The sequence below is a fragment of the Nothoprocta perdicaria genome, unplaced genomic scaffold (assembly GCF_003342845.1).
Source record: "Nothoprocta perdicaria isolate Ctin4 unplaced genomic scaffold, notPer1 scaffold_71, whole genome shotgun sequence".
Taxonomy (NCBI): Eukaryota; Metazoa; Chordata; class Aves; order Tinamiformes; family Tinamidae; genus Nothoprocta; species Nothoprocta perdicaria.
The window spans coordinates 2187408-2200770 of NW_020455988.1; the positions used below are offsets into that span (position 1 = coordinate 2187408).

Consider the following 13363-nt stretch of genomic DNA (forward strand, 5'->3'; position numbering starts at 1 on the left):
TGTTGGCCAGGCCAAGGGAAGAGTCAAGTGCAGAATGCGTCTAAGTGGATGAGCAAGTGAGGAGGAAAAAGAAGTCAAGAAGTCCTTAAAGTTACCCTCACAGATGCCAGCTCTGCTGAAAACAGGTTGGAGCAAACTCGGTAAAGCTTTTTTTTTTTTTTTAATAAAATAAAATAGAATAAAATAAAATAAAATAAAATAAAATAAAATAAAATAAAATAAAATAAAATAAAATAAAATAAAATAAAATAAAATGTTGCAGGAGCTTAAATAGCACAGGCTTCAAGGAAAGTGGAAAGGAAAGAAAGGAAAGTGGATACCATTGGCCCATAAGCTCTTTTGCCTGAAAGATCATTTCTGAGCTATCCTTCTTAAGCTTAGCTTTGCTGAGTAAGATGCAAATCCCACTGGGCTGTCTGATATCTCACTGAAACTGTCTGAGAGGCTGGATGAAGTCATCCTGACAACTGAATATAACCTTGATGTGGAGATCTATGCCATTCCAGGCTGTTACCAAGGGAAATATTGCAGCGGGTTGATACTGCTTTGGAGGTGGCACTAACAGTGTGCCAGGGCATGGTACCAGGGTGATGACTGCCCAGCATCCTGTACTGTGGCACGGAGAAGCCAAAGCTCCTATTCCAGCCCAGGCCTAAYGAAAAGCTTAATAGAAACAGGATTAAAAAGAGGTTGGGTCCGGACTGCTCTCAAGGGAAGCCGTTTCCGTGAGCGCGTTCCCGCTCCAGGATCAATCCCGGCTCCGGCCCCGCGACGCTCGCGCCGACGCTGGCGCTTGCGTTCGTTCCCGTGCAAGCAGMGGGTGGGTGAGGGCAGGCCGTGCGGCCCCGCAGCTTACCTGCGCCTTTCTCAGGGGCTGAATCACCTCCCTCATGCACAGATCGAGGTCGCTGATATAGTCTTTTTCTGTCTGTATCAGCTCTGCAATGATTTTCACCCTCCTGGCCATCATCTGCCTGGCAATTTGGTCTTCGTTCTCCCGGGGCGAGGTGGCAGGGGAGCAGGACCCAGCCTGGGGGGCCATTTTTTCTGTTGAAAAAAAGTATTTAGAGGAGCGTTAGGACTTTGTCATCTTCACCTGCTTGTTGATGCAAGGGACTCCAAGGCCCTTTCTCCCTGGCTCTGCCTTCTCCTCTTAAAAGAAAACCTATCACGGAACACCTCTGCTCGGATATTATATACACAGACAGACATTTTCCATGGAGTATAAGACAGATGCTTGTCACACTGAAATCCAAGGGGGTTCGTACCCCACATTCCCTTCTGCTCCTTTGAAAATACAGCCTCACCCTGAAGTCTGCTATGATCTGGGGGGTAGGATAGGAACTGTGCTCCTGTGAAGGAAAAAAAGAAGTTTGTGTTTACCACACCTAAGCTGCACTGGAATAATCTTTTCTCTGGAAAATGCAGTGTTGAGGTGTGTTTATGGGAGGCTGAGGCCTGTAAGTACTGGAAGATGCTCTTTCAAATGATAATAATGATAGTAATGATGGCAGTGGAACTTGTAATTCTGTTTGAAAGGATCCATTTGAAAGAGATAAAAGAATGACAGGAGAATAAGTCTTTAAAGACTGATAATATTTCTTGAGACGTGAGAGATCATTGGGATCAGGGTAACCTTAACTGTTTTTCCATACTTAACACCTAAAATACCTGTTTTGTTCCAAAATCAAGGAAATGGAAGAGAATCTTGTGCAGACCAGCAGTCTGCACATGTTACCATGTTACCACTGGGCCCATCCTGCTTCTCTGTGATGACCCTCTTCCCTCTTGCTGGCTCTCAAGCCGCTCTGCGGACACTTGCCTCACCTATTTGATGAGCAAGGCACAACACTTTATGTGCCTGCACTGCCAATCTGCGTATTTTCCATTGGGCAAAACACTGAAAGCGAGCAGAAAACATAGTGGGTATTCTGGTGTTTTACTGCCAGCCACAAGATGGTGCAGAGCACCAGCAAAGATGGACACAACATCACCGTTTGCAACCCTGCATTGCCCAGACTGCGGCTTGACAGCCCACGGTTTATTCCTTACTGACAACAGATGGAAATCTTGGATGAGGATGAGGGTCACCTTCTCGTGAGAATGGTCTTGCACGCAGGGCCCCTGGCGAGCAGCAGCCAGAACTCCAGGAGCCGATAACCGGCACTTGGTGTCTTGACACATCGGGTGGATTTTCAAGGGTGGATTTTTGTCACGGGTGCACAGTGAGTGTCGCTGCTCACCAGGCCACGATGGGCAAGGTTCGGGGATTGACAACCTGCGGCTGAACTTGGAAGAAAACCAAGCGACTTGCGAGAGAGAGGGCTCGAAGCTGTCATCCCCTGAAAGCTGTCGACACTGTAAAACCACTGCTGCCTCCTCAGCCCCTTACACAATTACACTGACCACTGAAACTCAGACAAGACAGTGTGGTGGTTAGTATAAAGCAGCCACGAATGTTTTGTCCCCAAGCTCCTACACCGATGTGACAAGATGTTTTCCTCTCCCCARGGTCTGGGCTGACTTCTCGGCTGGATCCTGCTCCTGCGAGCACCCAACGGAGCACCCATCAGCATCCAGCCTCCTCCGCAGGGGGCCGCTCATCCCTAAAGATGTGGGGAAGTGGGAGACACGACCTGTCCTTACTTTGGTGAAAAGTAGGGTGAAAGAAGTGCTGCTAYCACATCGTGGCTCCCCCAACAAATGTCCTGCCAGCGCCTCAAAATGAGACCTCCATGTCAGCTGTGTGCCTGCTCAAATGGGACAGTAGCTACATCTAAAATTGTGGTATGTAGCCATGAACTTGCAATGAACCACAGAACCATCCATTTCCATTCCATTTCTGCACCAAAACCAACGTTTTTCTTGAGATCAGGTGTGAAACAGTGCATGCGTGTGCACACATGCACACATGAGAGTTGCACGGGATAATTCCCCAAGAAGAGCACAGAGGACAGGACCACCTGGAAGGCATTGGAAGTGCCTCCTGGCCTTCGCCACAGCACTGTGGCGATATCGGACAGCACGCAAAGGTAAACACAGGATGCTCGGCACAGGGACTTTCTAATCTTCTCTACTGAGGGCATAACTTGAACAAGATAAAGCCGGCGCATCCCACTCTGGGGTCCAAGCTGCAATTCTGAGAGTGGCTGTTCTTTCAGGTTTATGTCGCTAGATTGCCTTGATCAAATCTGATATCTGAATTATGTCATGGCCCATCTATTACCCTCTTGCATGATAGATAATAATGCCAGGAAATAAAAACTATTCTCAACAGGAAGAAGTAACTGTGAAAAATATCAAGGAGATGCTGTTTCTGCACATAAAACATGTTTTTCTATAAATGTATCCTTTTGTTAAAAGTAATATAATTTTCCATTTCACTCAATATGTTCACTTTTTCATTTTAGACATGTCTGTCTCTACAGAATGCAAGAGCAAGACACTAAAGTGATCATTACAGCCAAAACCTGTGATTTTACATTCAAGCAATTGCTTTTGACCACTTTGAGAACATTAGTAGCTTGCTGAAATCCTTGTGGAACAAAGGAAAGTTCAATGAATGCAGAAACATCAAGTGCATATTTGGAATATTAGCATGCTTGTTTCTACCTGCTATGTGTACTAACAGCCAAACCATTTSAGGGAGGATTAGCAAGAAGAGACCTTGCTGAGGTTTAACCATTTTGGTTAGAATTTGGCTGATTTATCCTTGGAGATGCCAGTTTAGGTGTGTGTGGGGGGGAAAGTTATTTGTTGAATGGTTTATCCATCAAGTATGTCTGAAGACTAGTTTACAGAAATGTGGTTGCTACTTTCAACAGATACAAAAAATGTATAYGAACTTGTAGGTCTGCACTGCTTTTTGGCATTAGTTTGCAGYGGTTGCCTTGCTCCAGGACTTTGCTTTGGTGGGGAAAAGGCAGGCAATGACTTTGGTTTTTCAGCTGATCTACTGAAGGACACAGCTTTAGTCACACAACACGAGAGGTTTCTATATGACGCGGACAAAGCAGCTACACAAATTAGAAAAATAAGAATTTCTGAAAGCATGAAGTCTCCAAGTAGCCCCCAGATGGAGACATCCAGCAGCACAACGGGCGCCCAGAGGAGAAGCGGCTGCGGCGGGTGCAGCCGCAGCGGGAGGGAAGCCACCGGCCCGGGGTCGGGCTGCAAAGGCAGCGGCGCCGACGCCGAGCGCGTTGCGGGCCGCTCCGCTGCGCGAGCTGCGTCTCGGGGACCCGCGGGGAAGGCAAGCTCTGCCCTCGCGCTGCGCAGACAGGGGAGTTTCACCTGGCATGCAGGAGCAGGGTGAAGGCGGGAGCTAAAACCACACGGCAAACAAATTACAAGGTTACTGCATTGTCACGTGTGAAACCGGAGTCTCGCACCACCTTGGATAAAACTATTGTTCTGCAGAAGCGAGYCCTCAGGTAGCCGGTACCCTCAGGTAACCTGCAGATTACACATGGGAACGCACACCATTTTTATCAGGTGGCTTCACCTGTACTGCACACAGTTCTTATGGTGCAAACTGGAAGAACTCACACACGGGCACGCAAATACAGAAGGACTGAGTGGGACGGTGGATAAGCATCCTTCTTTTTGTTTCCACACACATATAACAGCAGTATTGTTCGGGATCAGGATTTCTGCACGTAAGCTGCGGTTAGCCATGCAAAAAGCCCCTTCTTTTTTCAACACAGAAGGGGAATGCTGCCGGACCAGAAAGGCCTTGTGCCAGCGGCGGCGGACGTGGCGCTCGCAGTGCTGGCGGCTCAGATGCTACCCGTGCGCGAGGCAGGCAGGGCCCCGCGGGCGCAGGCACCTCGCGAGGTTTGCCATGGACTAGCTGTGCAGCGTGGGCGGCCCACAGAGTGTTTTGCTCAATACAGTTCAGAAAAGGATCCCTAAACCTCTTGGAGTCCTCATCTTCTCTCCCTGAGCCCAGCTGTTCTTGCAGTCCCTAGGAGCCCTCCTTAGAGAAGTGATGCTTCCATTTGGCTGATGGAAAAGATATATAGAACAGAGATATATATGGCTTGATCCAGGTATTCCTGGACCAAGAATAAATCTGCAAGAATAAAATCCAAGAATAGAAAATACAATCTGGTATAACCATCCCATTAAGCTGCCATTGGATAGTAATGCTTATTTCACCCTGATTTCAAATGAGGCCAACCGTACCTAGTTACCCACGGGATGAACTGGGCGGGGGGGGCGGAACTCTAATGTTTGCCAAGCCCTTCCAGCAGGATATAATGGTTACTTTGCACCTTGTTTCCTCTTTAAAAACAAGTAAAAGCTGGAAGCCTCAAGGTCCATTCACACCAGATAAGGTGGTGAAGGAATACTAAAGGAATGGGAGGGGTAACTAAACACAGCTTTCCAACCAATTGGCTTGAGGAGCAAGGACAAATTGTTGCTGCTTGTATCTTCTGGCAAAACATTTACCATTTCAGAGTGATCGGGGCCACTGGACCTGGAGACACCCAACAGCCTAYGCCACCAACAAGGGCTGCAGGGTTTTCTTACCAAAACCAAAGAACTTAAATGCTTTGTGCCAGCACAAACGCTTCCCRTATCTTGAAGCAGACTATCTCTCTCGTAAGAAAAATGGAGCAGACAAAGGCCTGCAGGCGCAGCACATCATCCGCGCTGGTGGGTAACACATTAGGCCTGTGATCCAAGATCATTACTATCAGATGCCGGCACATCTGGCGCACCCAAATGCGATCCAGATCAGGCCTTGGCACCRCGCTGCATTTCTTTCTGTTGATACAGTGAGCTCACGGCAGAGGAATTTCTATCGGCTGTAGATTTTTACTGCGAGGATAAACGACTCCTAATCCAATATAAAGCCCGCAGGTACCTTGTTAACCCATCAAYGTTTTCCTTAACGCATGTGCCTAAGCAGGGGGAGCCTGTGGCAGAGCAGAGCTTTGCGATCAGTGGCCGCGGCAGCCTTCAGCTGGTGGCAGGAGCCGTAAAGCCGGATTTACCGTCTTGTTGGACGGCTGCCATAGACATAACCCAAGGCTGCCGTGGCTGCGGCGGCTTCCTCGCCCTCCCGAGCGCCCAGGGGACACTTGGGGCGCAAAAACGCAAGACTCGATACGGCGAAATCTCCTGCTTTTTGTGGGATCCCATTCCAGGCACCACATCACTTTGCAGGAGTGCTAAGTTACCTTGCCAGGGCAAACCCATCACGAGTAAAGCTGCTCTTCTGGAGAATCAAATGCATTTTCAGCACAGCCTTGCCTGCCCAGACACATTAATCTCTGCTTACACCCCAAAACTCCTGCAATGGGGGCTTTCAGGGCAGGCCTGACTATATGAGGATTTCTCATAGTCCTATTGATTAGCTATCAGTAGGAAGGAACCAGGTAATCAATGAACCTCTTTGTTATTTTCAACAAATGCGGCCTCCATATAAATCGCATTACTTTCTGTTTTATTATTTCATTTTCTGCTTTTATTGTCTCTCTGAAGGAACGCTATTTCCTAATTAAATGCATCAAAGCCATAATATAGTAACCTGAAGTATATTACTATTTTATTTCCCAGTAAAGGATTATTGCCACGAGAGTGACTGTCGCTAGGCGCTTTATGTCGCTATTAGTAATGAATGTTTATATTATAATATTACACAAAACCCTCATTTACGATGGTATCAGGGTTTAAGAACCTGAAAGCCCACGGACATTAGTCAGTTTGTGTTCCAGAGCACTCCTGGAAACAGCCACACACTTTTTTAACGTGGTTTTACTCGATTTATGGCATTGCATTTAATTTTTGATTGACAGGTTCATTGCTGACATCACTAGACCGTTTCTGGTGCCGATGCGGTCTGGGCCTCGGAGCAGACCGCTGCGTCCTTTGCAACGGCACAGCGTGGATCAGCGGATCCGCGCAACGCGGCGTCGAGGTCCCGCGGCAGCCCGGCGCGCTCCGCGACGCTCCCGCTACCTTGCAGCCTCTGGCTGTACTCGCTCCTGTCCGACTGACTCCTACGCAGGGTGCCGTGGTCCCCGCCGGCGGGGCCCTCCACCACGGGCTCCGTCCTCCTCCTCTCGCCCAGGTAGAGCTTGTGCCGCAGCAGGGCCAGGCTCCTCGCGGGGCCATCCCCGCTGGCCATGGCCGGCCTTGGCGCAGAGCGGAGCGGAGCCCGCCGGCGCGGCGCGTGGGGCGGCGTGTGGGGCGGCGGGCCCGGCCCTGCCACCTGTGCCGCGCGGCTCCACCCCCGCGAGCCCGCGCCCCGGGCAGCCTTTGCCTTCCCCTGCGGCGCTCCGGCCCGAGGGCTTCTCCAGAGGCCCGCCGGGAGCAAAGGGGAAGCAGGGGCAAGGGCCGGAGCGGAAGCGGCCGGGCACGAGGCCCCCACGCTGCCCCCCACGCCGCTCCCAGCGCCTGCGATTGCACCTGCCAAGTTCCCGGCCCCGCCGAGGGCTGCACCACACGCTGGAAACTCCTGATCTGCGGCTTTGCAGGGAGTCGGGTTCCCCAGCCAGAATCCACTGCTGGCAGGGCAGCGGTTTCCAGCCCAGGGAAGGGCCAGGAGCAGCCGGTGCGCACAGTGGCAACCCTGAAGGGTGCAAAGCACCCGTGGGGGCTGCCACAACACATCACTGCAAGCAGGGATGTGAGGTGGCCCTGGCACCCCAGCTCCCACTTTTGTTTTTCATTGAACAGTTCAATCTATGATGGTGTGTCCTCCTGAAAGCCCCCGATTTCCACCCAGCAGCAGAAAGGTGGTGAAATGGTTGTGCGACCACTATTTTGCACTGCAGCCGCTGGCTGAGGAATCAAGCAGGAAGGACCCAGGGAAGCTTTTGTGTTCACATGGGCAACACAGGCACTACGTCTCCCCTTGGATTTTGCCCCGAGACAGTGTCTCGTTCCGCCAGTCAGCCCAGAGCAGGTCCCGAGCAGCRAGGGGAGGAGCGCCCAGGGCCAGGGCTGCTCCTGCGACAAGCACGGAAGCTGCCGGAGCTCCGGAGGCTGAGAAGATGAAGGTGGGAACTGAGGGAAATTCAGTGTCCAGTTTCTTCACTGTGGGGACTCCCTGAGGCACCTTCCCTCCCGCCAAGCAGTGGTTTAGCATTCAGCTACAGGGAGGGTGGTAAAACTGGTTTAAGCAGCCACAACTCTGCCACCTCTCCCCCTCCGAATAATATCCCCGCTGGGTTCCCTGCAGGCTGCAAGCACAAGCTTTGGAGGTTACCTGGAGGAACTGAGCCACAAAAGCCCCTCCCTTGGCCCTGTCCCCGGGCTGTTTTCCAACGGGATCTGCTTTCCCATTCAGTTCCTCATGCGGTTACRCAAGCACTCGCTCGCGGCACAGGACCGTGCTGGGGTCAAAGCAAGCAGCCAGAGATAAGGTGCATGATGCCTGAGGCTGGCTTTGCCCTGAGCAATCACTTATCCCAGCTAGGGATAGAGGTGCTGTGCTGTTCAGAAACCTCAGAGTCTGTACCTTSTAAGAGATCTTAGATATAGACTTAATATAAATTAAGTCCATTTGGGGGAGAGCAGATGGGTATATATCTTGGCTAGGTGTTAAATGCTTGGCTCTGTGGGCTGCCTGCCATATATGCACAGTTGCAGCCAAGGTGGGATATAATTAAGTTTGTTCAGGTGTTTCTTATGATGGCAACCTGCCCACATGCAAAAGGAATCTTCCTCTGGCCCCACGGCCCATTCATCGTCTCTGAAAAGGTTTGTGTTCGCTCAGCGCAGAAATGGTCCTCAGCGAGGCTGGCTGTGGTTGGCTGCTGTCTTTGTACTCGTGACAGGTTGCCTGGCCTCAGAGGCAGCCAGGAGCCCAGGATGAGCACCCAACGTGGCCTGGAAATGCAGGCAAGGGCTCCCTGGGGGCTCTGGATAGCCATGCTCTGCTGCTCGGCATGGGAAAGCTGGAAAAGAGCAGGGGAGAACGAGGGGGTGTTTGGCACTGCGAGTCTGGGGACCTGTCCAGGTTTATCCATTGGCACCTGAAGCCCAGCAAGAGGCTGGACCTTCAACTAGATACCCCCAAACCTCATATTCCTGTTCACTCTGCTTTACCCAGGCTGTAGTAAAATGCCCCAGAAAGCATTGTCCGAGCTGCACATGAAGTACTTGACTTTAGCAGCCACATGCAATACTATGAGCAACGACGTCCTAATCTGCAAATTACTCCCTTTCTAGACAGTGTAACAACTGATGGTCAAGCTGTATCAAAGTAACTAATCTGTAAAACAAGAGGGAATGTTTGGCATGTATGTGGTCAGAATGCTCTTTTTTACAAATAATGTGAAAATCTCTTGAACCCYTGTATGTCATCCTCATGTGATTTTCCTAAGCAAATAGGAATCTAGCTGACATTAGCACTCACATGTGAGTTATTGACATGGAAGCCACTCYGCCTAAGAGACAGAACAGGTGCTGGTGTCAACATGGAAAACATTGGCATTTTGTTCCCAAGCAACTGTATTAGAAATATATAAGAGGTTATTGTTGCATGGTCAATGCTAACCTTTATCTCAGCCCGAAGCTATAAATGAACCCGGAACACCATCAAGCCTGGTAGCCATTAAGTAAGCAAACAGTTATTTGGTTTTTTGGCAATTCCTTGCAGCTGTTACAGAAAATTTCTTTTTATGATTTAGACTCCCAGTGCATATGTGAAAAATGCTAGTGCTGACTGACTGACTCCCATGCCTGCTATATTTCAGTGGAGGTGTACAGCACTGCTGGAGTCCTGTGGCAAGGAAACAAGCCTGTTTTCAAGTTTGTTCACTGAGGTGGGCCAGCACAGCCACCAGAAGAAAGCAGCCCCTCATGACTGTTGCATTTCGACTTCACCTGCCAGTGCAAAGTTACTGAGAACTAACTTGTCCAGCACAAAACTGGGCTTCAGTAGAGAATGTCAGGCCCTGGAACAGTGCAATACAGCAGGAAGGATGAAGCAGGATCTCACAGAGAGGTCCGCAAGGTCTTCATCTGTTGAAAGATGCATCTGTTACTTCTTACTGGGAACTGATCCAGGCTTGGGGACAAAGTCTGCACAAATAGGTGGGTAAGTCCACTAATGCCAAAGGAGTTTCACTGTGCCCTTCTGTGGGGCTGGTAACAGCTGCAGCTGAGGGAGAAGCAAGGCACGCACTATTAGTGCAACACCGATGTTAGAAACTTTTCCGAATGGAGAGTAGTCCCTCCCGGGCCTGTAAACCACTCAAGAACTGTAATCATAATTAACAGTCAATCAGTTTGATATGTTTAATGACTTGAGTCCATGGGATCATTTTATTAGCAGATTGCTCAGGCTCAGCTGCAGACTCTTGAATGTCTCTGTCAACACCAACCTGTGGAGCATTCAGTCAGCCCTGGCATCCTGCTCCACTCCCRGGAAAGCTCCTGTGTGTGTGTTTCCCCCTGCTATATCTTCCTCTTACCCCTCTTTACACGGGTCAGAYGCAGGCAGCCGAGGCTGGAAGCTGCCTCCCACCCTTGCTGTTGTTGCTCTCCTCTTTGCACAGGTTTGCCCTCAAATGATTGCACATGAACATACTGGTGAATTAGAAATTAAAAGGATGCTGCTAGCAAAGGGCTCTATTACCATCTTTATAGGTGGAATGGGACGGCCAAGAGTGCAGATGTCCCTGTTAGCTCCCAGTCCCCCTAGAAGGGAACCTCACCCTGCTGCATGTAAAAGACAGCTCTTATCTCGCGTCCCTCCGCGGGAGCCATAGCAAAGGTTCTTTTAGAGAGACAAAAAGTTGATGTTTTAAATAGTGATAAGAACAGTCACGTGTCAGGCCCACCAAGGACTTTGAGCACTGGGAAGTGGCTAGTACGTATACACTATTTGTTTGCAGCTATAGCTGTAAGATAAGAATAGGATGACAGATCAGGATAAAAGCAATAGAAAGGGGAAGACTTAAGCATAAGTAAAACTGGAGTCTACACATTGATTTTTTTCCACAATGAATGAACCAGAATGACTTTGAAATATACACAGAAGAAAACTTCAAACACATTTCAATTGCAGAAAAAGGGGGAGCGGAGGGTGGGAAGGCCTGTCCCGCTAGTGAAGTGTTATTTAGAGCGGCAGTGTCACCTTCATTTCCCTGGGCTGATCTTGCCAGACTGGTGATTCCAGTAGAGAAACGGGTCTTCAGAAGTAGGGCCTGCAGAGCCCTACTTCTCTCTTTCAGAGATGTCTATAATGTTCCTTGTCTAAATATTTGTAGGAGAAATTAATAAAGCATGTGCCCTGAGGGCTCAGGCGAGCCGGTGGGTGTTTTGAGGAGGGGAGGGCTGGAGCTGAGGCCGTGCAATCAGCCTCCCGGGGCCGCCGGGAAGCCGCCTCGCTCCGAACAAAGGCTCTGCCCCACTTTACGTACAAAAGGCATCGCTACGCGTTTCATGTGTACAGAGAGGGACCCAGCTTTCAAACGAGACACCTGTCAGAAAAGAGGGGGAGAGCGAGCGCYGAGAGCGGGGTCAGCAGGGCTTGCCTTGTTCTCAGCGGATCCGTCATTGTCCGGCGACGGGGGCATTTTATTAGTTTGTGAAACGTGCTCGGAGCCGGGCCAGCTTTCAAAGGCGCATATCTAATGGCAYTGCCTCTTTGAAAGGGCCAGGAGGTGCCCAGGGAAGGGGAACTCGCTCACAAACGGAGCAGCCTTTTGATTTGCTCGGGGTTACAGCTGCACAGCTATTTTCTAAGGAAAATAACCTGACTCTGTTGATCAAGTAGATGGCACTGTGATATCAAAGCTAATGAGGAAAGACGAGAAAACGAGTGAGGCATAGATAAAAGTACAGRAAGATGAATCTCGATGATTATTATGTTTTAATGTAAAATACGGGGTGTAAAATTACCAAAGAGAAGGTTTTCTTTTTTTTTTTTTTTGGGGGGGGTGGTGGTGGAGTTCTTTGAGAATTTTACAGTTGGCAATTCAAAAAAATCAAGACAAGAATGGAGCCTAAAATTACAGGGCTAAGGCTACTGTGAACCTGAGCTGAGATCTTCAGTCTAGACCCCAATTTCCAATTATTGTAGCTTGCACCTTTGCACTGAAACTTTGTACTTTTCTAAACAATGTTTTCCAGCTGAATGAAAACATATCTTTTTCTTTCCTTTTTTTTTTTTTTTTTTCTCCTCATCTCACTTTCTCTTTGTGCAGGCATGGGAAAGAAAGAATGAATGAGTGAACAGGAAAGATGACTATTTGGGAGTTTTCTGTTTTGCAACGTGAAAGTCTCTAAGAAGTGACAAAGCTCAGACTTTTAAATGACTGAAGTTAAGCTGCAGCTCATGCTGGTAAACAATTACTGATTCCCAATCTGTAAATCACTGCCTAGGCAAGTCTAACCAGCACTGGTTACGTGCCTGTGTGCCTGACCATCCTGCCATTCCCCGGGAAGTTAATCCTGTAAGTGAATCCTCATTTTTACTATGGGGAGTCCAGTGGAAATAATGGACTCCCCACAGGAAAGGGAGCCCATTACTCCCTTTGTGGAGTGCATGATTAAAAACATGCACTGTGTTGTGGAATGTGGAAAGCATGATTAAAAACAAAACAAGCTCTGTAAACTTGAAATCTTCCTATACACAGCAGTGAAATTTATGACCAGAATCAAATTTTGCTTGAACATAGAGGATCAGTCCCTTCCAACCAACAGGGCTGTTCACTACTGTAACTAAAGGTATGCAATCTGACCCAAAYGACAGTTTCTTCAGGATAGGAGCCTGTCTTTTATTCAGTTCAAGCTGTAAAGTAATATAACCTAATAAACCTTACCCTAGTTACTGAAATGCACAATTTGTTCCTCTTAATTAGATGATTGCTACCATGGGGTATTTGCCAGCACATAAAACATAGATACTTGTGTGAATAAGCTGTGGATAGACATCCTTTCCCATACCCAGCTGTGCCCATGAAAGAGGTTACTGACTCCAACAACTTGTCATCCTCTTCCTGCTGGAGACAGTGCACGGAGCTGCAGATAGAGCTGTTCACGTGCCTTAACTCGCTGTAGTCACACAGCAGCCTCGCTAGCTTTAGGCCTCCAACCTAGGGAGCACTAAAAAACAAGTGTAGGCAGCAACCTGTTTCCTCAGGGTAGCGGGATGGAGAGGACGGTCACCCTCCGGCTGCACCAGCCCTTCGCACAGCRGTAGTTGTCACTTGGCAAACAGGAGGCTGGCAGGCACTGATTCTGATTAAGGATCTTACAAGCAACAGAGATAGAACTTATATTACAGCAAAAGTTAATGATAATGATGTGATCACCAGTCAAGAGCAAAGGCACTGAAACAGCACATAGATATACTAATGAAATTCTTCAAAGCCTTATTAGCTTAAAAGATGAAAAT

At 48.9% G+C, this 13363-nt stretch overlaps 1 protein-coding gene across 1 annotated transcript in view; it reads right to left on the bottom strand.

Annotated features, from left to right (window-relative positions):
- ARHGEF38 (Rho guanine nucleotide exchange factor 38) overlaps nucleotides 1–7138 on the bottom strand; it is a 30991-nt gene extending 23853 nt beyond the window's left edge. Inside the window, exons 1-2 of the mRNA XM_026050859.1 lie at nucleotides 6970–7138; nucleotides 857–1047 (exon numbers count right to left, since the gene is read on the bottom strand). Of these exons, the coding sequence (XP_025906644.1) occupies nucleotides 857–1047; nucleotides 6970–7138 (360 nt within the window). The remainder of the gene's footprint in view (nucleotides 1–856; nucleotides 1048–6969) is intronic.
- Nucleotides 7139–13363: the final 6225 nt, after the last annotated feature.